The following is a 25,244-nucleotide window of genomic DNA, read 5'->3' on the forward strand; positions in this document are numbered from 1 at the left end:
TGTGAGGCACTCAAGAGCAATGCAAACAGGACCAATGCACCTCTCTGGTCAACTGAATTGGGCCTTTACAGGTAGAATGCACAGGTGAAGGACTAGCCAAGACCATAGCATATTTTTAGTGCACATCTGTAGGGGGAGGTAATATTTTTATTAGACTATCCACTATATTTGGAATAGAAGCCTTCTGGGCTAACTGAAGCTATTATGTCTCCTATAAATTTCACTTCTCTTATATATGTAGACCATTAAAATCACAATTAAACTCCTGCATGCACAGGAAGGTAAACAGACATTTTTGAGAAACAGAAACATGGCCTTTAACACCAATATTACAGCTACACCTGCACTAGAATAAGTCAGAGTCTGTTCTCCCAAAGCAATCTGCAATCCAATGGACTTTTTCAAGATGTACTAGGTAAGAGGATGGGAAGTGAGACGAACAATAAAGGAGTAAGAAGAAAGAGAGCAGAAAATTTGTTTAGGCAGATTATGATTTACCGAAAACAAACACTGGACTGTTTTTAGGATGCTGATCACACTTCACGACACAGTTTCTGCTACAAAGACGTTGCCTGAAGTGCATGGTAAATTATGATTGAATACATCTATGATACATCATGATCCAGAAAGCTGCATTTGCATGGGTTTGTGACTAATTAAACACCTGTAAATATGTAATTTTTCTGGGACTGACAACCAACTATAATTATTTAATGTTATTTTGCGTAATGCATTTCACCATTGTCTTTCCAGAAAGCCTATATTCATCCATCTACCTTCAAGAACTTGCAATGTGAAAAATGTATACAATAGTTCATTCTTGTAGGAGGAGATCTATTGTGGGCCAGTACACACTGAAATATTAAATGACATTTAGCCAGCACAATAGTGTAGTAAGTTACACCCTGTAAGACTTTTATATAACAGTGTCTCAAAGTAAATGCAGCACTCTATTTATTTCATATGGCTAGAAAACTCTTCAGCTTCATCATATCTGAAATATAAATATTTATTTATGAACTCATTACACTTGTCTGAATTTTTTTCAAATTGATGTGAAACCTCCAAATGAGTCTTGAATATCTGGGACTTGAAAATCTAACCAAGTTAACCTGCACTTGCAGCATCTCATAGCCCAAACTTGCTTAACTGTATTGTGCTACTATCACATGGAAAGGGGAGATTTACTCAAACCCTCCCAGGTGATTGTGTGTCAGTGTGCCAGGAAAGCCTTGGCCCTTGTACCTCACCAGTCTGTCAGCATCCTGCTGTGGGGTTCTTCACTGAGCAGGCACATGGTCAGGGGGTTCAGGGTCACCCCTCCTGCACCTCCACATCTTTACCCACTGCTGGCTGTCCAACATCTTCCCCAGTGATGGTGGTTGTACCCTGAGGCCAGAGACCTCAGACAGCACCTGAGATACCCTCGGGTTGGGACCTGTGGCAGTGATTTTCCCCACAGCTGCTGATTCCAGAGCAGGACATCTCCCTTCATCTCCCTCGGGTTTAGGCTGCTGGGATGGTTATCAGCTGGAAAGGACACTGAGTTCCCTCTTCTCTAGGGTTTTGACAGAGCCTGGCTGTGGTGTCTCCACTCCATCCTCCATTTAGACCCCACAGATTGTGCTGTGTCTGGGAGGCTGGGTGTGCTGACTGCATTCCACCCGGGAGCAGCAACTCCCCTGTATCTTCTGTCTGTACTCTTTTCTTTATACTCTTAGTCACTTTTCCGCAGATGCGAACATTTAAACATTGCTGGCTTTAGGTGTAAGCATTGCATTAAGCCTGCTGACGTCAGTACAGTAATAAACATGTGCCTAACAGTTTGCAAAATGAGGCCTTTTGATATTGTTTTTAAATTTACTACTGATTTAAATTTAGGGTTCTAAAAATTTAAAGTTAGGATCATTATAATGTACTGCTTGCAGCCTTGACAGCTAGACATACACGAGAACTTAAAAAATATTTGGCATATTTACCATTTTAAATACAATCTCTTATTTTAAATAAAGTAATCTTCTGTTACACTATTGTGCAGATTGCTGTCATACAATTATTCCTATGTTGTTTCGCTTTTCTATTAGCTGAAAGCTTTCCCCAAACAAACAGAGAAATAAATTAGTAAGTATAGCAATTTCCATATTCAAAAGTCACAGCTGTAACTAAAAATGCAAAACAAAGCCACTGTTCCTATCAGCTGATGTTGCAAAGTGCAGTTACAAAAACCCCTGAATTAGGTACAGGCACCTTAGTGTGGTTATGGCTAGAAGGAGATCTCAAAGTTGGTCTAGTTAAAACTCCCCTGCTGTGGGTAGGGAAACATGATGTTAAGGATTATTTTGTCTTTTGAAAATGCACACACTGTACCTTTTCCTGACAGATACAGGTAATTTAAAGGGACAGGAAAAAGAAAAGCCCAAACAAAAACTCACAACAGAATTTCTTTTCTTTTCTTTTCCCTCTTTTTTTCCTTTTTTTTTTAAATTTTTGTATTAAAGAAAGGAACTTCATCAACATTGATTGTCATTTACAGAAAACATTCAAAAATCATGTGTGCATTATTATGAAATGCTAACAATGTTTAACTAATAATTTACAGGTCATAAAATAAGACAAAGATCTATTACATTCTAAAGTAATATAGAAATTTTTCATTTAACAAGGATACTGGTCCTACAAGATTCATGATAAAAAACCCCTCAAAACCCTCAATGGTCACTTTCTAAATGAATCAGGCTGTCTTTTTACTCACATACACACAAATTAGGTCAATTACATTAAACAAGGGAGAAAGATCAGAAGGTAATTATAAAAATTCTCAATTAACTCCTTGCACTGTTGAAAGTCTACAAGCCAGTTAAGATACATCACAGTTATTACACAATTAAGCTTATTAAAAAAAAACCCCAAAAAACCACTGTTGACTCTATGAGGCATTTGATTTTAGAAAGGAACTTTTATTTGTCTTTTGAGAGTGATTAATTTTGAGTATTACTCATTATTTCATTAGATTGTTTATTATCATACTTCTTAACAGGCAATGCAACTCTTGTGTGTTACCAACAGTGGTGGACATGCTTACCAAATAAAAAACAACACACCTCTAAAATTCAAATAAAATTGATTTACAACAATGTAACTACAGCCAAGCACCAAATTGCTCAGGGTTTGGATCCTGGGTCTTAACATGTCATTTCACTCTAACAAAATGAACTGGATATAGGATAAAAACATTAGATATTTGAAAGTGGGAAGTATATGAAAAATCATTTCTTCTCATAATCCTAAAAGCATTTTCAGGGATATTTCAAAAATATTAGAAAGCTTCATTTAAATCTAAATATCTATCTTAATTATGTTTTTTGGTTTTTTTTTGTTTGTTTGTTTGTTTTTTTATAAATTGGTAATCACAAAATACTAGCCATTAAAGTCACATTTGGATGCCAGAAAAGCATCTAAATACTTTGCTCATTATTTATGCTCCTGCCTGTATTACATTACAGCTGTTGATAAACTGGACATAGTTTCTTTTTTCCATTATGAAGTTTAAAATGTGCATTTGGTGAAGATCAATTATGGCTTCAGATTACAGCTAATGAATGACCTGACCTTAAATTTAATAAGAAATTAAAGGCATACAAAAATATTTTGCTCACTGGAAAGAGAGAAATGTTTCTATTAATATAAGCCATGTCAGAAAGATTCATAAAAACCATATGCTATAAGGAAGCATTATTTGCTTGAACAACTTTTCTTCAAATCTGTCAAATGCAGTCCACAGGAATTATTATAGTACTCATTGTACAGACTTGCTGGGATCATGTTTCACTGACAATCCCATGTTTTTTGCCCAATTGTGAACAGAAGCATACACTAAATATCAACGGCTGGTCAAAAGGCTTTATCTATTACAATCAGTTTCCATAAAAACTGAAGAATACATTACACTTACAGGAAGCAAGTACATAATTTGCTCTTTGATGTTTTTCCTCTTTAAAAAAACCAAACCATTACAAAGTCTTATGTTTAAACAGAGACATAGAAAAAAATCAGTGTATTCACTGTCCCAAGTTATTTACAGCAAAAATTACAGAGACAGCATACACAGTATTGGACCTTCCACAAGCATATATTAAAAGTAATTACATATGAAAAAATATTTTATTTGTCTTCTATATTTCTACAATACATAGTCAGGTTTCTTTCTTCTTGTTTTGTTTGTTTAGTTTTTAAGTAACTTCTTTAGTGTTAATCAAATGAGGCAGAGAGTGCAGCTGTAAAATAAGGGATTTTGTTGTTATTATGATTCTTATATTCTTTAAATTGTCCATTCATTACAACTGAAGTAATTAGTTTAACATGGGAATTATGTCATAGCCATTAGCATAAATCTCAAAATACCCAATGCATTTGATTTAGCTGAGTGTTGATAACAGCTTAGAGTTCAGTTGTGCTTTATTTGTTGCCACAAGTACAATCACAGAGCCGCTCCCCCAAGTGTACTAAGGTCACATGGCAGTCACACAAGAAGCAAAGACTATCATGGCTAGTTCACTGGCTATGCTACTCAGTGGCTTTTTAAAAATAAGTGCACAAATAAATCCCCATATACTGCACGAGAATGTGTGGTCCACACACCGTAGGGTTACATGATTATTAGGGTTTTTTTACTAACAACAAAACACCTTTTTTTGCCTGATTCTGACATTGAAGTGACACATTAAAAAAACCACAAATGTAGTGCATCTGAATCTGAATCCCCAAAGTCAACAGCCTAATGTAGTTACTTTGACTTATTAAGCTGCATGTCTAATCAAGACAAGTGCTTTTTTTTCTTTCTAATTTTTTTTTTTAAATAAGCTGGTTTTATCCTAAACAGTTGTCAAGGTAAAGCCTGTTCTTTCCTCTTCTTGGTGGTTAACCATCTGCTCCTGTTTGTGTTTCAATGCAGTTGCATTCTCGTTGCCCAAATAAGGGGCCAATGTTTTCCCAATATTGAAAACTAGGAGCTATTTTTAAAAATTCTCTCCAGACAGAGTCTTATTCTGAACATACTTTACTGCTGTCAATGTATACAGTAAATTCACGAATACAAGCCGCACTGAGTATAAGCCGCATCTCTGGGTGTTGGTAAATATTTCGTTTTTTGTCCATAAATAAACCGCACCTGAATATAAGCTGCTCTGTCGTTCACAGCGAGGACCCACGTGCAACAAAGTTGCCAAATAGTAACAGAATGGCGGCAGGGCGGGGTTTACTGGCTCAGCTAAGGCTGTGCAGGCTCGGCCTGCTAGGGGCTGCTGACGGGGCCAGGAAGCCCAGCCCGGCGCTGCCGCTCGGCAGGGCCACTGGGCTCGGTCACCATGGCCCGGCACTGCCCTGTGGTGGCAGGCAGGGACGGAGCCCCCCTCGCCTCCGCGGTGGCGGCGGCGGGCGGGGATGGAGCCCCCCACCGCCTCCCAGAGCCAGGGCAGGGGCGGCCCGGGTCCCCCCTCTCCTCCCCGAGCCGCAGCAATGGCGGAGCGGGGCCCCCCCGTCTCTCCCCTGGGCTGTGGTAGGGAGCTCTCCTGCCTCTCTCCCCGCCCCCCGTGCTGCCTGCCGGCAGCCAGGCTCCACCCGCGGTGCAACAGAGTAGCTATTTGTAACAATCGCAAAATGCCGACTTTGCAGCAGCTCGGCTTGGCACTCTGGCTGGCACTTCTGAGGTTGTAAATGTCAGAAAATTATTCACATATTAGCCGCTCCTGAGTATTAGCCGCATTTCCGGTTTAGGAGCAAAATCTTAGTCAAATTGGTGCGGCTTGTATTCGTGAAATTACTGTAGTCATAAACAAGGACCTCAACATTTTCTTGAAGCACAAACAATTTTCTCAACAGCAGTATCTTAATTCATAAGTTAGCAGCTATAGCCAACAAATCAAAAAAAGATGCAAAATCACTGTGATATCTACATTAGCTGAATTTTTTTCTTTATGTTATTGTACAGAAGACCACGTGCAAAGCAAACAATTTCTGCAAGTACAATTACAAAGAAACACTTACAATTTACTTATTGCTGCTATTTCCAATGCTGTTTTCTTTCACTTTCACTTTATGTGCTGTGCTTGAATTGTGAAGATGATGAAATTATGCCAATGTAGTACATCATGTTACTGAACTCACTGTGAGCAGTATTATCCTCGCTGCCTGCAGTAACACCCAGGAAATACTCCTTTCCTGGAGCATTTTGATGAATGCCCCATCCTCTCAACAGAAATGCAATGCAAGGGTCATTTGGAGGATGCAGACACAGCCGCAACTTGACATTCAGCCTGCCTTTTTAGGAGAGTTCCTGATCTGTGAGCTACCACTGTTAAATTTTTTGGCCTCTTCTTTTCACAATAACTCTTGTCTGCAGACTACATGCACAAGTGGTTTTTAGAGCTGCAAACAACTTCTGGGATGATAACTTACTGGAGTGTTGGACTCATTGTCACACAGTCATGCAGGATCAACAACACGTGCAGGGACAGTACATGCAGAGACAACACAGCTAAGTGAAAGCATGAAGGAAGAGGAGGAAGAAGCTTGCTTCCTACCATCTGGGTGGAGCCTCCCTTGCAAATTGCAAGTACCAATCAACTTTGAGAAAGAACGAGGATAGGTCATTTACCACTCCAAGCCTGATTCACTAGGAGCTAGGAGTAAAAGGAAAAGGAAAGACAGGCAAGGTCCTCTGACCATGAGACTGAACTTTTCAATATGCCAACAAGAACTTCGATTGCTTAGACATGACTCCTAGCCACCTGAACGATTAAAGTAAAAATTGCAATGGGGCTGTTGGCAAAGAATATGATGATGAAAATCCTGATACATCAGGAGGTTACTGACCTCTCCACCTCCTGAAGCTGTCCATTAGTCTTCTAGGCGGAGGGAGTCAAAAACCACACATACTCACTGTGATAACAGGAGCAATGATTATATTCAGAGCTGTGGAAAACCTCTTGGTAGAAGACGTGGAATTAACTTAATGACTGGCAATACAATCCACCACAATTTATCCTTCTGTGTGTGGTCTTGTAAAAATAGGAAATCTGTGGTGTAAAACTAGGGATAAGCACATTTCAAAACTCTAGGAAGTGGGAGTATTTTCACTAGCACAGTATAAAATGGATAATGCTTTCTTGATGTGAGAAAGGGATTAATTATACCCATGGAGAAGTATTGTTACAGAGTCTTGGGCTAGCTATGATTTTGTGCATCCCTGAGAGAAAATGGTAGCTGTTAGCCACTTGCTCTTGTCTACTGGTTCTTCACAGTCACTTCTCCATGTCCTAGCTCAGTGCTCTTGTCATTGCTGACATATTATCGCTTATTCCATGTCTTAACCTTTCCTCTTACATGTCTGCAGCAAGTCTGAATAAGAGCTCACATTAATGGTACACAAACTGAGTACTTTGAAACTTTGCCAGTTGTCTGTATTCAGTAATTCATACAAAGCTTGCTTGCATTTTGTTCCCAAAAGGACCTTAACATCATGAGCCGATGGGTCAGTAGGACTCTGTTGACTTTGAAACAACAGGCAAAGTCTGACAGATCAAGCTGAAGAAATGCTGACAGTGAATTCAGTTTATACCAATGTTACTTCTAATCATAGGCTTGAAAGCCTTGTCTGGGTCACGTTCACCTGGGCAGCTCAATCCATGCCCTTCAAAGCCTCTAATATTCTCTTCCTTGTCATTGAATTATCACTGTTATATTTATAGAGTCATTTTTAGTAATGAAACATCCCTGAGTGGCATAGAGTGCAACATTTGCATTAAACAGTGATTGTCATTTACGAAGCATGAAACTTAACGAGTAAGGAAGAGGACAGGGCCTCCAGCACACTGTTCCTAATGGATGTCAGAGATAAGATTTATTTTCTAGAGTGGAGGCAGAAGGCGCTGGCACAGGCTGGTAGGTGTAAATACACTACTATTTTATGGCCAGGGAAAAGCAAGATGTTCAGTCTCAGTGTTACATTTCATAGATCCGTAGATATTGGACCAAAAAAAAAAAAAAATCTTCCATGTTTCAGTTTGATCTTATGTGCTATATTCCTGGGATGTCCAAAAACAATGACTGAAAATAGGAACCATCTCCCAGGCTGGACCTTAGCTCTTCTGGAAACAGCACAATCAATGCAGAAGCAGGAGGGAGGAGGACTGGGGGAGCCTGACCTTTTTTCAGATGATGTTTGAAGCACAGCTTCAGAGGGGTGGAAAAGCCAAGAGGGAAAGGAGCCATCAGCTGCACGTCTCTAACTAAGCTGCCTGACCAATTTGTGACTGCTGCAATCTTAGAGAAGCTGGTACAGTCTAGTGGTGAGAGGCTAAGAGGCTAGCACACTTTGCATCCTCTTTGTGTAGAAACTGCTACATCAGAAATTCTGCAAACTGTCCCAAAGGGAAACACACACTGCGTAAGCTGCCACTGTGAAACTGAACAAAGAAAATCACATAACAAAGTTCATCTTCATGGGCAGCCCTGGCAGCTGCTTCACCTGAACACCATAACCTGGCACTGGTATGGAAAAAGGGTTGGTGCCCAAGGTGCAACAGGAGGATAAACTGACTCCTGTGAAACTGGGCAGAAATGAACAACATGGAGCATGTAGTCAAAGTATTTATGAGAGTAACATCTACCTTCTGTTCAACAAAGCTCAAGAGGGACCTCTTAATGCCAAGGGCCTCCAATCTTGCAATCAGTTGAGCACCTTCTTTGCTGAAATGCCTCAATTTTTAGTGACTCTCATTAGAGCTAAGTGTCTGACAATTTGCAGAATCAATTCCTTAATGCTGTCTATCACAAGCCAATCAAAAACCATATGTTGCTTTTGGAAACAAGTTTTCTCAACTGAGGTGCCTTCTACTACCATGGTTTTTTTCTAGCAATATTTCCATTAGAAGGAAATATGAATCTTGGCATTAATTCTTTATAATAAGAGCAGGCAAAATAAAGTCTTTGTGGTAGTACGATGAACACTGTACATCTGCTTCCTCAATGCCAAGACTAATCTAGCATAATATGGTTGAATTACTGGAGAGTAATGCTAGAAGTAGTCAATTCAATTAGTGCTTTAAATATATGCTTTAAATAGTCTCTTGTTAATCAATCATTAAAAAACATGTCTCATTTGATAAGCTTGCCACCAAAAATAAAGCCAAACATATCCAGTTACCACAGAAAGAAGATGCGATAAATTTTAGTGTTAGACACTTATTTGAAAAGCTTCAGGTTCTACCGTGGACAGAAAGCCAGAACAAACTAAAATGAAGAACTAATATTGTGAATTAAGAATTTATTTGCTAAAATTCATACTATTTTATCCTTAAAAGTCCATGGATTACTTGAATATATGAAATTCAATATTGAGAATTTGAACTTTTGAGTGTAAGTAACTATGTCGGCAAAACCAATCACAAAAATCCAGCCTGTGGCATGTTATCATTTTGTGTTGTTCTACACTCAGTCAGTCAAGGGCAAAAGAGGTACTACATGTATGTGGCCAAACCCAAATGACATAAAATTAAATAAAATCTAACTGCAGTTACCACAGCACAGCTCCATAAATAAATAATGTCTGAAAATTTTAATTTTCCAAATAAACAACAATGCTACTTGCTCAAATCCTGTACTGATAGTAACAAAAATTTGTTTGGCAATACATTAAATTCTTGGTAGACGTTATTGCCTATCAATGACAATGAAGATCTTGTATGCCAGAATATTAGAAGTTTTAGGACAAAAACCAAAAACTCACTTTTATTTCTAAACTGGATACTTCTACCTTTGTGATCTCTGACAAGTCACTTAACCCTTTTTCTTTCATTTCCACACCTATAAAATGTGATCATAATAACTACTGATTGGAAACGTCATGGCATTGTAGTGATATAAGAATAGTGCTTTAAGGATTAAAGGCCCTGCAGATAATGATTAGTCTAATTTTCACTGATGACCTCCATTTAGATATCTTGCCTGGGAAGTAATTCAAAAATACCAAGGAGCAATCAGTTGAGAAGAAAATAACACTTTCAAGATGTAACACACAATTGTGAGAAGAAAACAACATTTCAAAGATGTAACACATAATTGTGAAGGACTATTTGAAGAAAAACCTCTTTAATATGCAGCACTATGAACAGTAGTATTTGTCACTTATTCTATATTTCTATGGCTTGGCTAAATATATACTTCTAATATACTGAAAGGGAATATATAAAATATTTCAAGCAGTATGTGTGTGTTGTGTTGGGAAATCAAGGAAAATATGAATCCCCTGCAATTAAAACTGAGCATTTCTAGAGTTCAGTATGACACCATTTCCCCCCCCCAGTAAATCTACACAAATAGTATGCAGACATTAAGTTTTGATGTACACATATTTGGAATTTGGGATCAAGAAGGGCTGCAAACAGGTAAATCACCTTATAAAGGAATGTCAGTCTAACAGTTAGATTGCTATAAAGAAGTATCAAGACCAATGCTTTATTATGCTGAAGACATTTTAAGGTAATCACTACAGAAATGTGCTCTGAATTTGGAGTAAAAAAAGGTAACTTTAGTAACTGCTGTTCTATAGGATTAAAGCAATTTTGAAGAGATGTCACATTTGCAAAAAAATTCTCACAACTAAATGTGCTGGACAGGTTTTTTTCTTTTTTTCTAAGTTGTAATGGACCTGCACAGGAACATTTATTAACTGAGAGTTTGTAACTACTTTTGCACCTGTTCTGCACTGTTAAAACAGAATAAAGAAATTGTGATATTCTCTAGACTTGATTCTGCCACAAAATACATATGCAAACTTGCAAACTGACTGATGGAAGGCAAGGGAGAGCTCCATAAAGTACAGTAATTTCACGATTATAAGCTGCACCATTTTGACTAAAATTTTGCTCCCACCCTGGAAATGCGGCTTACACTCAGAGGCGGCTAATATGAGAGAAATTTTCTGAAATTTCCAACCCCGGAAGTGCAGCCGAGGTGCTGAGCTGAGCACCTGCCAGTAAAACCCAGGATTGCGCGATTGTTACAAATTGGTTACTCTGTTGCATGGCAGGTGGAGGTGGGCTCCGTGCTGGCAGCGCGGGGTGGGGCAGGCGGGGGGCACCCTCCTTCAGGCAGCGCAGCCCAGGGCAGGGGGCGGGGGGGGGGGGGGAGGCGGGGGGCTCCAGCCCCCGTCTGCCGCCGCCACCACAGGAGCAGGCAGGCTCTGTCCCCGCCTGCTGCCACCGTTGTGGGTGTCAGCAGGCTCTGTCTCTGCCTGCCACCACGGGGCAGCGCCAGGCTGCGGCGAGTGAGCCTGGTGGCAGCAGCGGCCAGCCCCAAGCGGCCCCACCCAGCGGCAGCACCCAGCTGGGCCACCTGGCCCCTTCGGCAGCCCCAAGCAGGTCGAGCCCGCACGGCCCGAGCCGAGCCAGTAAACCCCGCCATCCCGCGATTCTGTTACTAATTGGCAACTTTGTTGCATGCGGGTCCTTGCTGCAAACAACAGAGAGGCTTATAATCAGGTGCAGCTTATGTATGGACAAAGAACAAAATGTTGCCGACATCCGGAGACGTGGCTTACAGTCAGTATGGCTTGGAATCATGAAATTACTGTACTTGAAATAGCCTATGAATTATCTTCTCATGCAGAAAAGAGAAGTTTGAGACCAGAGCTGCACAAAGCATTATCACTACAACAGACCGATTTTCTTCACCCACCCTAGAGCCCTGTGGGTTCCCTGTGAAGCTGACCCTCCAAGAGCCTGGACAATGGGCAGCTCCTTTGTGCTCCCCCCTTGCCTTGCCTCAGATTGCACTGGCTTCTGCACGGTTTGAAATAAACTGCATCTGCTTGTGATCCTGCCTTCACTTCCTTTCTTCTTCCCTGCCTGCTCCTTCTTACTTCTGCTCTATGCCCTCTGCTGGCATCCCAGGAGGAGACCGCTCTGAAAAGGTTCACAATGGGTAAAAGTGGGGGTAAAGAGAGATGCAGTAGAAACTGAATCTCTCTTTCATAGCTAAAACATCTCTGTTTAGTACTACTGGTAGAATGTAGATACATTAATAATGACTGGTGATTAAAATTAATTAATCCACAAGATTAGGTCCATGGCAGCCTTCCACTCCCCTCTGTGTTTGCCTTTGGTTTGCAAGCAAATGCACATAACAGTCAATTCAGAGACAGACAAAAAGAAAGCTCCAATCCTGTGCTCCATTCCTGAAATGCATCCAAAAAAAATCCTATATATGCATATATATATACACAGTTATATACATACATATGTGCATGTGTTTGAAACATACACAGATGTATGAGTGTAATGGAAACCATCAGTCCCATCTAGATGATGACAATTATCCTGTCCTTTGTAACCATGGACTTCACTCACTTTTGACTTTCCTCTTCCTTTTCTCCTTTCCTTCCTCTTCAGAGATAACATTTTACCCTTGCTATGGTTTTCACTGAGCCTGCTACCTATCTTTCTAATGAGTTCAGCAAAAAACAAATCAAGACTTGAAGCTACTTTTCAAAGAAGTATATATAAAACAAAATCATGTGTGAAATCAGAAAAATGTACATATGAGATTGTCTACATTTTTACTCCATGTTTCAGATACTTTACTGAGATCAGGTCCTACTATGTTCAATTTTATATGTTCTATCCCTGTAACAGTGAGAAAATAAAGAAACACCCCAATCCTATTTCTGTCTTCACTAAAACCATCCAGACAAGGCTTTTGCACCATTGGTACATTCCTGATGTTTGATTTACACACAGCACACATGCACTACATTACAGACATCTCAGAAGTGATCCTGTCGTTACACATTGGCAGCTGACAATTTAATGCTGGCAAAGCAAATCTTGATTGCCCAAAATAAATCTAATACATTACTTGGAGAGTAAGAAATACATGACAGCTGGGTTGAGTATCCTTTAAATGTAGGCATGTGATCTTAAGTTACAGCATGTATGCATATAATGCATATATACATATATACATACATACATATATATGTACATACATATGTGTGTGTGTCTTCCATATATGCACCATAATTTCCAAGAAAGCTACAAATTTCCACGTGCATTAAACTATCTAAAAACATAGAACTAGACAGTTTAATAAGTGGAATTTTCTTAAATTATATTTGAACAATGAATAGCAAGAGTAATACTGCAAAGTACTGCTCTATTATCATGTATATCTACAATAAAATTCTAGGAACAGTTGTCTCCCAAAACACATCCCCCAACAAAAGTAAATTAAAAAAAAGGTAACACCTAGTGTCCTATATTTGTATATTCATTGTCAGTTAAAAAAAAAAAAAAAAGTAAACAAAGGAGAAAAACGACATCCCCACTCAGAGTTGCATATTTACATTCTTCAAACTGTAGCGGTGAAAAATAATTCTATTAAGTGCAGGACATTCCTAGTGTTGCAGTAGTGACATTTTTAATAATTTTTTCATTAAAACATTTCTTTTTGTCTTACTGGTGATGCATTCCATGACTACATGAAAATTCTATTATCCCCTTCATTTGCAGCCAGTGGTTGAGTCTGGATTGAAAAGCTCCTTGTACAATGGAGGAAACAGTGTGTTCACTATGTCTGGATGAGATTGCTTAAATACCTGCAGTTTCTCTCCGTGCAAGTTGCAAAGTGCAGTAATTGTTGGTATCTTGGCTATTAACTGTAAGACATTGAAACAAAAAAAACAAGGAAGAAGGTGGAAGCATATTCTGTAATAAATTACACTTTCCAAAATTAACTATGATAGTGTCTTGCTGACTAACTGAAAGTGATAGTCTATGCTCCATCAAAACCCATCCAAAGATCTAGACATTGTTCTTTCTATAAGAGCCTAGAAACAACTGGCTCCAAAGTTTTAGCCAAGGGCCCAAAATGCACAGAACAGCCTCAACAAGCACATTTTAAGGCAGTTGCATTCTTTACAGGGTATGAATTTAAATTATTAAAAATTGAACAAAAAAAGGGAGTAAGAGGCAACAGGAACAAGAGTCAAACAAGTCTATCCTCTACTCATGGCAAGCACATAGTGCATTTCTTTTAGTTCACATTAATGTGGCAGCACATACAGGAATGGCTGTGGAAAGAGAAGAGTCATGCTTGAGGATTGCTTGGTATTTTGTTTAAAGAACTCACCTTTGTCAATGTCTCCTCATCGAGGTGGTTCTTCTGAATAACATGTTGAAGAGCAAAGTAAATCTTTTCCTGAAGCTTCTGGACCTTCCTTGGCTCTATTAACCAGGCTCGATCTGAGAAAAAGGAAATCAGAAGTTAAAGAGCGCACAGATGTGGGGCATGCTCATGGTGCACACAGATTATTGTGCTGGCAAGTATCCACAGGAATCATAATTCTCACGAGGAAGGACTGTGTGGTAATTAGACATGGTTTCGGAGTCAAAGTGTCTTAATCCATTAAAGGATCACCTGAGCACTTAATTAACACATACAAAATATCCAGGAACACAGTATTGGCTCTGTATCTCTTTGTTTAAAACAGGATGCAAGGTATAAAGATGGCAACAGAAATGAAACACAGCTCAACATTTTATTATTCTCTGTTGGTATAATCAGTGTTCTAATTTCATACTGGTTAGGTGATAAACATGTCGTTATCTCAATGTCTTAATACATAAATAATAAACTTACTGATCAAAACAGTTCTGTGAAAGTAAGAGAATATAATATTCAAACATTAATATATCTCATTATTTACTAGACTAACATTTTGAGACAAAATATATTCTAAATTTTAAAAAAATGGTTTTCTTCAAGAGAATCTCTTCAATAATTCAAAAGAATTGCAAGTTTTTCATTATTTAAAAATGTTCTCTTTTCAAACAACACAAAATGCAAGACTATCTGGAAGATTAACAGCTACACAGTTGTTTTAAAACCTGTATAGCTTCTACTGGACTCAAACCCCAGATGCAGGAGGTTGCCCTTATGATCTATTTTCTCTCAAGTCATGGGTTCTGGAGACAAACACACAGAAAGATGAGTAGCATGCCCCAAGACAATCCAAATCCATTAATGCAGTGTGCCTGCAGCACCATTGAACCTTCTGTATTCCTATACTGCAAACTATTTTTTTTTCCTTTAATCCAGACCAATTCTTGAGTATAGATTTTAGCTTTCATATGGGAAATGAGAAAACTTCTTTTATCACAGGCATGAATCTTCATGTACAAATTGAAAAATTTGGGAAAAACCCCTTTCACTTTTCTTTCACCCATTCCCCATCTCTAAAATAAGTCCTGGAAATGAAGTTAACAAGTTCAATGAGCACACATGCCACACAGCCTGGAACTGAGCAATATTTCAGTAGCAGTAGCAGTAGCACAATTCTGCCATTTGTCTGACTGTCTCTGGAGAGGAGAGTATGAAAAGAGTTGATTGTCAAGTACTGTGAAAAGAGACAAAAACAAACCTCAGCTATTTAACAGATTATCAGGAAAACAGTACTTTGTAAATGCTAGAGAACTGTGTTCCCGGAAAGTAAGCCAATGGATCCTGTGCCATCAGTGGCAACAGAAATAGAATTAGCTGAGAACACAATTGGGAGGTGGAAATCACTGTTTGAAGGGTTGTATGTGCAATATTTTGGTGTAACCTCATGAGGAGTCACTGGCTCAAGTATTTCACTTCTGAGCAGACAATAACAAGAACTGCTCAAAGTGAAGAAAAAGGGAGCAGAGTCCTTTCAGTAGGTGCTGTTAACTAGGAGAATGAATGTGTTGACACTATCAGTGACAGTCTAATTCTGACTCACATGATCTCCAACACAGATATGTAAAAAGCATAAGGTGACCTAGAAGAAGTCTTCAGCAGAAAAGGTTGGAAAAATAATTAATAGTGTGTATTTTTTGTAAGGCTGTGTAGAGCTATGATATATGAATACATTAAAAAGAGCATGTTGCACTTCTAGTTGCTATCTCTCATCTGGAACGAAGTTCAGACAGGACTGCACAACAATTTTTACTGCTTATGTTCTCATTCCCAAGAAAAAAACTCATCACAGTTATGGACTATATAATCTAGTCAGGGTGGTGACCTCTATGTTCCCTGAAAAAGCTAGGAGGAACACAAACTTCTTGAATAACGTTTCTCTTCATGTGGCCTGAAGGAGCCTGAATTTCTTGTCTGCACAATCCTACTCCATATCTGTTGGATCTATCCCCAATATATGTAATTTTTGATGGTATGTTTGGGTAATTCAAGTATTTTTCCACTTCTTAAATTTAATTGCTTAATATTATTTATTTATTTAAATAACATTGCTTAACACTATTATTTATTATTTATTAACACCTATTTAAGTGTGTAGAAACAGATGTGGATAAAGAGGGAAAAAAAATCAGTGTTTGGAATGAAAATTTACCTGGTGATATCAAAACAGCAGATGAAAACAAGGCTATCTCCTCCTCAGTCAGCTGTAAGGAACATAAATTCTTTGCAAAGTCAAACGCTTCATTTACCAGATCGTCAGAACCTGCAGACCAAAGGGGACAAAACCAATACTAGAAATCAGCTCTTCAACCTGCAGGGATTGTTTTGGTGTCAGAAAAAGTTATTCCTGAATTTCTGTGCTGCTAAAGCAAGTGCTTTTTCCACCTAAGCTGAAAATGGCACTAAAATGTACGCTGAAGTGAAAAAATTATCAAGAATTAGGGTCAAGTACAAAAATTGCAGACATTTTGGAAGAGAGTACTCTTTTACCAATGAGACAAGAATTGACATTTCTGATCAGATATTAAATCTAAGGAAGAGGAATGACCAGCCCTAAATAACTTTCATATATAATTTTACTAATTAACAGTACAAATGTTTATGAAAATTTGCAAAAGCATCATAAAGATAATAAATTAACCAATACACATTCATAAATTCTTTAAACTTGTAATGAAGTAATATGCTTATGATAGACTAAGAAAAAAACTATATATATGACAAATATATACATTTGAATGCAATATCCCTCTTTGAGTTTGGTCCTGAATTAATTTCTGATAATACCAGTCTCATGGATGCACAAAACACAAACATTTCACTATTAACATTTCAGGTAGCGCTCAACATTATCAGTTGAGAGACTGATGAAAAATTACAGTAATTTCACAAATACAAGCCGCACGGACTATAAGCTGCATCTCTGGGTATTGGCAAACATTTTGTTCTTTGTCCATAAATAAGCCGCAACTGAATATAAGCCGCTCTGTCGTTTGCAGCGAGGACCTGTGTGCAACAAAGTTGCCAAATAGTAACAGAATCGCGGCACGTTGGAGGGTTTACTGGCTCAAAGTAAGGCTGTGCAGGCTCGGCCCGCTCGGGGCTGCCGATGGGGCCAGGTGACCCAACTCGGTGGGGCCGCTCGGCGGGGCCGCTTGGGGCTGGCTGCTGCCTCTGGGCTTGCTCGCTCTGGCCTGGCGCTGCCCCGCGGTGGCAGGGGGGGATGGAGCACCCCCACTCCCGCCGCGGCGGACAGGGACGGAGCACCACCCGCTCCCGCTGTGGCGGCGGAGAACAGGGGCAGAGCCTGCCTGCTCCTGCCGTGGCAGGTGGGGGCAGGAGCCCCCCGCTTAACCCACGGGCCGTGGGGATGGCAGCATGGAGCCCCCGCCTCCTCCTTGAGCCGTGGGGATGTCAGCACAGAGCCCCCTGCCTCTCCCCCGCCTGAAGCAGGGAACTCCTCTGCCTCCCTCCCTCCCTCCGTGCTGCCGGCGCTGAGCTGGCCCCACCCGCCGCGCAGCACAGTAACCAATTTGTAACAATTGCGAAATCCTGGGTTTTACTGGCAGGTGCTTGGCTCGGCACCCTGGCTGGAACTTCTGGGGTTGTAAATGTCAGAAAATTATTCACATATTAGCCACTCCTGGGTATAAGTCACATTTCTGGTGTGGGAGAAAAATTTCAGTCAAAATGGTGCAGCTTGTATTCGTGAAATTACTGTAATTTTTCAGGACATTAATCTAAATGAGCTCACTTTTAGGCAAAAGGGTATTATCAGCAAGTCCTTACCTATATTTTGTACCAGTACATTATTTTAGTATCCTCATTGCTGGGACTAAAATTGCGTTCTGCAGGACACAATTAGTGGGAGGGATTTGATACATCAAGTGTAATTAAACAGTAAAACAGTAAAGATAAACAGCTTGGCTCCTGCCATAAACTCATGGTTCATCAAAACTTCAGAAGGCAAGTAATCTATTTTAAAAAACTCTCTTGCTGCTCCTTTTTTATTAGATAAAAACACCTAACATTGTTAGCAGCTAATGAAGTCACCTTTTTTTTTCTTTTTCTGTTCCAGCCTAGTCATTTGGAGGCTTGGGGATTCAATATTTACTGGACATTTCCACTGCAGGTCACTATTCTCATAAAGACAAATTTCTTGCTATGTGCCTCGATGCAATTGGTTGGAAAAAAGAAGAGCAACATACCCAAAGCTTTAAACATTTGCATCCCTCCATACTTTCCTTCAAACAGAACAGTATTGTTAAGTGGGTTGAAGGCACGGCACATTCTCACCAAAACCACTTCCAAGCAGCCTAGCAGACAGAAAAAAGAGCAAAGGTACCAGGTATTATTGGCTAACAGCAGAGTACAGGAAACCTCAAGAAGGTATGTACAAAGCCATCAATCCTTAAAAACATCAGAAGGGACAGACACTCTTTGAAGACATCTAGATTATACACCTACGAATGTGAGAAAAAGTATTTCTGTCTGCTTTGAGTATAGAAACGGGTCATTTCTGGTCCAGTCTAACCATCTTTGCTATAGATTAACTTTTCCACCCTTTGCAGAAAATTGGCAGCCTGGACTGAATCTGAATTTAGATCTCGAGCAAATAATTTCAGTTTAAAATACTTTATCCTGAAAAATAGGCATTTATCGAAACCCCTTTTTAATAATAAAACTTTTTTTTTTAATAACAAAAAGCAGCTTAATTCAAGGCATATAAAAATCCCAACTTATTTTGGCTGGAGAGGAAGAACACCACAAAGCATTTTTAGACAGAAAGTACAGGCTGAAGCGCTGCCAAGAGCACCCCTAAAACAAATTTTACTTGTTGTTTGTTTTCCTTTTTCTTTTTTACTGGTTGTTAAATAGAGAAAGAAACACTTCTTTTTTACTCCTTGTCTTTGCATATTATTTCCTAACTGCAAAAATATGCAGTCAAAAAAGTGGAAGGAAAAATTTAAGATTTGTTTACTCAATTGAGATCTCCTGTAAGACGAACTTGAATCTGAAGATTCTTCCACAGACATGCTTTTGAAAGAAAAGTCCTCATTATCTAACTCCTGGTCAGCATTAATAGCAAAAGAGAAAATAAAACTTGACATATTTTTATATGCTATAGCTTAACAGTGTTTTCCAACAGTAGAATGAAATAAATCTTTTTCCTGAAGGTGCAGTGGTGTTGTTAGTTTTGCCAGTCAAATGAAGTTTCCTAGGGGTGCACTGGTACATGCAGAATTTTCAAAATCAGTATGAGATTAAAAGAATAGTTCTTGTGCTATAACTCCCTTTTTCTAGGAGACTGCCTGTGTGCTCCCTGTGTCTCTGTCTCACTTCCCTTTGCAGTTGTGGCCACCACCAGAGTCCAGTTCCTCACCAAGACAGTCATGGTGCTGTAATGCCAAAGTCATTAGCTTGATTCCCCTATGGGTTACTTCAGAGCTCCTTCGATGATCCTTGTTGGACCCTTTCCCCCTTAGAATAGTCTCTGATTCTGGTTTTGCAACAAGCTCAGTTGGTTCGAGTATGGTGCTAATAATACCAGGGTTGTGGGTTTGATCTCTGTTCAGGCCATTCACTGAAAAACTTGATGATCCTTGTGGGTCCCTTCCAACTCAGTTTGTGATTTTTGTGTATGGTATGCTGAATCACACAGGATTTCAGCCTTAGTGAAGAAATCTCGCTTCAAATAGACGCACTTCTTAAGTTTTAACAAGCTGCATCACACAGTATCCTACCTCTTACACATGGAGGGAGCAAGAAACTGATACAACAGGGTAAATGTAGTTAATTACCAGTCGTGGCTCTTGTGGTTCACTTAGTCATGCCATTTTGTCCTCCTGGGCTTGGCAGTGTTACTGCATAGTCATGATAAATCTTGTCAGGATTCTTTCAGAGGACAGAAATTACCGAGTCCCTCAATGAGAAAGGAAAGCCCTTTTCCCCTTGCCCTTACGCACACACATGCAAACCTGGCATGCAGAGAGAGCATGGCTTGAGCACACTGTCATAATCTGCTCTCATTTACTCTGAAACCAACTGGCACCAGCAGGAATTTTCCCTCCTGTGCATTGGCTGTAGAGTATTTCTGTAGTCTGATTAAAAAGATTAAACATGACCACAGAGGCAGACCCCAGTGAGCCTGCTTTCGTTTCATTAATGACAAGTGGTGATTTTACAGGGTGGCAGATGACTGATTTGACCCGCTCAATTTACAGGCTCCTTCCACCACATGTCAGGTTGGAGACTGCAGTTTTTGCAATAGTTGTTTGTGTTGTGTGTGTGTGTGTGTGTGCGTGTGTGTGTGCGGATGTGTGTGCGCGTGTGTACTTAATAACCACAACTGACTGTAGAGGGAAGGAGATCAGAAGGCAGTAACATTATTGATGTGGAAACACACAGCAAGGTTAACATACTTAAAACAAGAGACAGATATTAGAGCTCCTTCAAAATTAAGATGATTTGCAAGAAAAGACACAAGAGCACATTTCTAGGGTGCTGAGTGCTAAACCACTCTCAAACCTCTGGTGCTTACCCACCTGACTTAAGAAGGAGAATTTGGTCATTCTGGCAGAGCTCCATGAAGCCTGTTATGCGCTTTGCAAACTCCACCACATACTGGATAGCATGAGTGATCTGAATGGCACACTGCTGCCACAGAGCTTCTCTTGTCTTCCAGGAAAACACACAAGGAAAAGCAAAGCAGTGAGCAAGCAGGTATCAGTGCAATAAGTTCTTCAGGTGGCCTTGCAGACAGCAGCACTCCCCACACTCCACCCCCCCACACAGGCAGACCTAGCAGCATCTCTTTATCTCTAGGTACCCAACACTCTCACTAGAAGGCTGTTTTCACAAGCCATTGCCTTACTCATCTGAACTGTGGTGCTGCCTCTTCAAAGGAGCAGAATGCACTCATCGGTGTTAAAATGTGGTTCTAATGTTGGCTCTTATGCAGGGCTAATAGTAGCACAAAAAATGTACACATTTCACAGCACTCTTAGGCAAGAAGTGGCACAATGCTATTAATATATATAAAAATATATATTATATTAATATATATTAATATATTATATATATTAATATATAATATATATTAATATATATATTAATATATATTATATATATATTATATATATTTTTCCTAGTTTGAAACTTAAAATATATGATTGAAGTATCTGAACATAGATTACATTACATATTACTTCCTGGTAATAGTTTTCTTTGCACACACATGTGTGTAAATGTAAACAGATGTTCTTGGTTTCATGTCACAGCTCTGCAAGATGTGGTGTGTTTTTGTTCCTGCCAATTCAGATTTCAAAGAACAAGCCTGAGTCTCTCCTGTGTCTTACATGACCAGCTGATGTGCCAACTGAAGTTTGACACGAGACTCATTGCTAATGAAGCCAGCGCAAGAGGCACAGAGGTTTCTGTTGACTAGGCAACATCGGAAGAGCTTACAGTGGAAAACAGACTGAACTTGGCCCGAGAATCACAGAAGCCAAACAAAAATTTAGTGTAATGAGATAATTCTTCCATCCAATACTTAACAGCTTCAATTTAAGGACTACTTCCAGTTTGTTATTATCTACTGTTCTAAGTGCAGGTGTTTTTTATTCACATAAAAACCAGATGTGTTTTCAAAATTATAGGGAAACAAATTTATGTTGTGTTATATTCTTAAAATTTTTACAACGGAGGATCCAATAATTATCACATTGAACTTAACTGAATTTGTGCATGAGGTTTAGATCTGTAATAACAAGCAGAAAAAACTGAATTCTATGACCACACCTACACTTTAACAAACAAACAGCCCAATATGCTTCTGCTTCTTTTTACGACAGTATTGCTTTCAGTAACCAGTAACCAGTTCCTCAAAGATACTGAAAACTGTATTTTGACCTGTACAAAACTCATTAGTGCATTCTCGCCAAATAAATTACCCTGTTAACCATTTCAAGTAGAGGAAAAAGCATATTACAGGATTGTACCTTGCTCTGGTAAACCTTTATTTCTTCATATGTGTGGGTCTGCCATGCTAGCTGATGTAATTCCTCCATTGTATACTGACACGTCTCCAAATGAGATTTAATGATATTCTGTGCAATTTGATCTGTGAAAAGGAGAGTAAAATATTGCTTGCACGAAACAGTGAACAGGAACATCTGCAACAGTAAAATGTTGAAAACATTACACTTGCTGGAAAATGCACATTTAAGAAAATTAATATTTTCTTTTAAATGCTACCTTTTTCATTTGTTTTTAATTCTGAAGTTGATTATTGCAAAATGTATCAGTATTCAACCCAAAGTTAAATGATCTTGATAAACAGTGGATCTGCAGAGGAGAATAGCAATGATTTTTGTGAAACTATACAGAATCTTTATTCTGAAAGTGATTTAATATGTTTAAACAAGTATGATTTGGAGACCCTCTTTACCCAATTTCTTTTGTCTACCCCAAACCTAAGCAGTAATTGGTAGATTCTTCTAGCCTGGAGAAGAGAAGGAACACTGCTGTTGATTATCATCCCAGCAGGGCACTTCCTGCTGTGTGTAGGTGTTTGCTTTCTTTCCTCATTGTCCATTTTTTTCTAGTTCTGTTAAAATAACTAATTTATTGAACTCAGTGGTCGGCAGGTTTCAAAGCTGCCAGGTCTCTCAGAAATTGACTGCTTGAACTTGCCATGAACATTTGGATTACTTTGGCGTGACTCATAGAAGAAGAGGAAACAGCTCTCCTTTTTCTCAAGTTAGCTTTAAGCTGGATAATTTTCTGATTGAATTCGATGAGCAAGAACATGGAGACTGGTTTTAGCAAGGGGTGAAAGCTAAAAGTAATATCCTGGGGTTTAGAAGGAGAGACGGACGACATAAATCTCACCCACAGTACTAAACTACCTTAAAGTTGTCCTGAAATTGCAGTCTTAGAAACGACTTCACAACATGGAATGCAGGATGCAAAGCAGAAAAGGAAACATTCAATGTTGCCATGGAAACCCACTGAAACTATGAGTAAACTTCTTAGACAAGTATTTTAAAGCAGAACTTTTCCCTTAAAGTCACTTGAGCGGATTAAAAAAGTTTTCACAAAAACTTCCAACATGAATTCATTAGCATTAGGAGTTGAAATTTTGTGATTAGACATGCTAATGGTGAAAACCATAAATATGAAAATGGTGATTTCCTATTTTGCAGCTCTGGGACCTACATGTCTAATGAAGCTCACTGCTTCAGCCTGAAAACTTTGCTTAAGCCAAAGGAACAACGTTGAAGCCATGGAAGTGAACTGAGGATCTTGCAGCAGAACCAGCATAGTGCAGAAAGCATTTGTCAAAAAAGGGAAAAGGACATTGACAAAGCACTAGCAAACGTGAGCATGGGAAACGGAAAGAATTAGGTGTACCCAGTGAACACTTGTTCAGATCCTCAAGTTTGCATAGAGTGCAGGGATCTGGAGCCTGGAGTTCCAAAATAAGTCTGCTTCCTTGGCCAAATACTGACTGAACTTAGAAACATCAGCAAGAAGAGAAGCTAAAAAATGAATATAGAAGTATAATCTCCCTACAACTGCTAGAAGAGTGCTATTAGAAAAACAGATGCTCGCACTACTCTCAGAGCTGATAAACTGAGACTCCATAGAAAGGTGCTACTTTGTATAGAAAGGTGCAAGTTTGTATAGGAAAAAATAAAATACACCTAATTGAATTTGTGCAGCTATCCTTTTATAGGTCAACACTATCTTTAGGCTTCCTGATGGAAGAATTGACTCCAGCCCAAAGATAACTAAGAATCTGTCTTAATGGAGTGATCCACCCACTGTTCTTTTATGGGAGGTTAGAAGGAAGTCTTAACCTTTGATGGTAAGGTATTGCATTTTATAACAAAAATCTTGGAGATAAGTGGGCATCTTCCTCACAATAAATGTCTCGCATGATTTCATATTACTGCACAGATAGATTTCTAATCAGATAAAGTGACCTAATGTCAACAGTCTGAAAACAAGGTCTTTTGATTTCACGCACTTCAAAATACATTTGATTAGCAATTCTACACTACTGCAGAGCTTCTTAGCTCTCCTCCTTTTCCTAGCATTTATGTATTTATCTGAGGAATGAAGAGCTGAGAAACTCTCCAGGGCTTTCTAGGGATGGTATCCTGTGTTTTACCCCATGCGTCTTTTCCTTACATACTTATGCTTATGTTGAGCTGACATTAAAACCAATTTAGATGTAAAAAGGCCACGGGCAATGGCAGTAAGCAGTAGCTCTGAATGCCGACATCCAAAGAGGAATCAGGTGCAAGACAGACTTGAAACTCTGGTGCCGCAGGCTGGGCAAGGCTGAGTGTGTGACAGAAAGAGTACACTGGGTCTCTGAGGAGAAGGAAACTGCTCATTCAGCAGAGGAGCAGTGCTTACATTCCATGCTGGAGTTCCTGGAAGGAGCTTTATGCAAATACAGCCTACAACCGGGTGGCAGACCTGACAAGATGCAAAAAGTAAAAGAATTATACACCTGTCTTGGCTTCTCAGATGGTCCAGCAACAGAAGATACAACACAAACTGAGCAAAGAATGACACTCTTAAAAGAGTTTCACAGACTTTTGTTTCTTCCCTGGCATTTACAGATTTTAGCATCTTTTTGCTAATGAACTTGGAGTAGTACACACCTCGCCAAATCCTAAGGAAAATGACATTCCTAAACCACTGGCAACAATATAAATGACATCTGAATGTAAACCTGTCCTATCACAAGTGCCATCCTGGACCCAAAATATATGAATTTCTGTGAGAATTGGCAGCTCTGAAATACATGGACCACAAGTTCAACAGATTAGCTATTTTAATAAAACTAGAAAGAAACTGACAATGGGGAAATCAAGAGAATATCTACACACAACAGGAAGAGAGAAAATGCCTTGATGCTGAGGCCTAAAGCCTGTGGAGGTATCCTGCAGAGC

General features: G+C 39.3%; 1 protein-coding gene across 1 annotated transcript in view; it reads right to left on the reverse strand.

Moving 5' to 3' along the window:
- Positions 1–11,503: 11,503 nt before the first annotated feature.
- RORB (RAR related orphan receptor B) overlaps positions 11,504–25,244 on the reverse strand; it is a 42,940-nt gene continuing 29,199 nt past the window's right edge. Inside the window, exons 4-9 of the mRNA XM_033084611.1 lie at positions 22,275–22,396; positions 20,820–20,952; positions 18,483–18,590; positions 16,427–16,537; positions 14,185–14,297; positions 11,504–13,711 (exon numbers count right to left, since the gene is read on the reverse strand). Of these exons, the coding sequence (XP_032940502.1) occupies positions 13,556–13,711; positions 14,185–14,297; positions 16,427–16,537; positions 18,483–18,590; positions 20,820–20,952; positions 22,275–22,396 (743 nt within the window). The 3' untranslated portion in view covers positions 11,504–13,555. The remainder of the gene's footprint in view (positions 13,712–14,184; positions 14,298–16,426; positions 16,538–18,482; positions 18,591–20,819; positions 20,953–22,274; positions 22,397–25,244) is intronic.

This window comes from Catharus ustulatus, chromosome Z (genome assembly GCF_009819885.2).
Source record: "Catharus ustulatus isolate bCatUst1 chromosome Z, bCatUst1.pri.v2, whole genome shotgun sequence".
Lineage (NCBI taxonomy): Eukaryota > Metazoa > Chordata > Aves > Passeriformes > Turdidae > Catharus > Catharus ustulatus.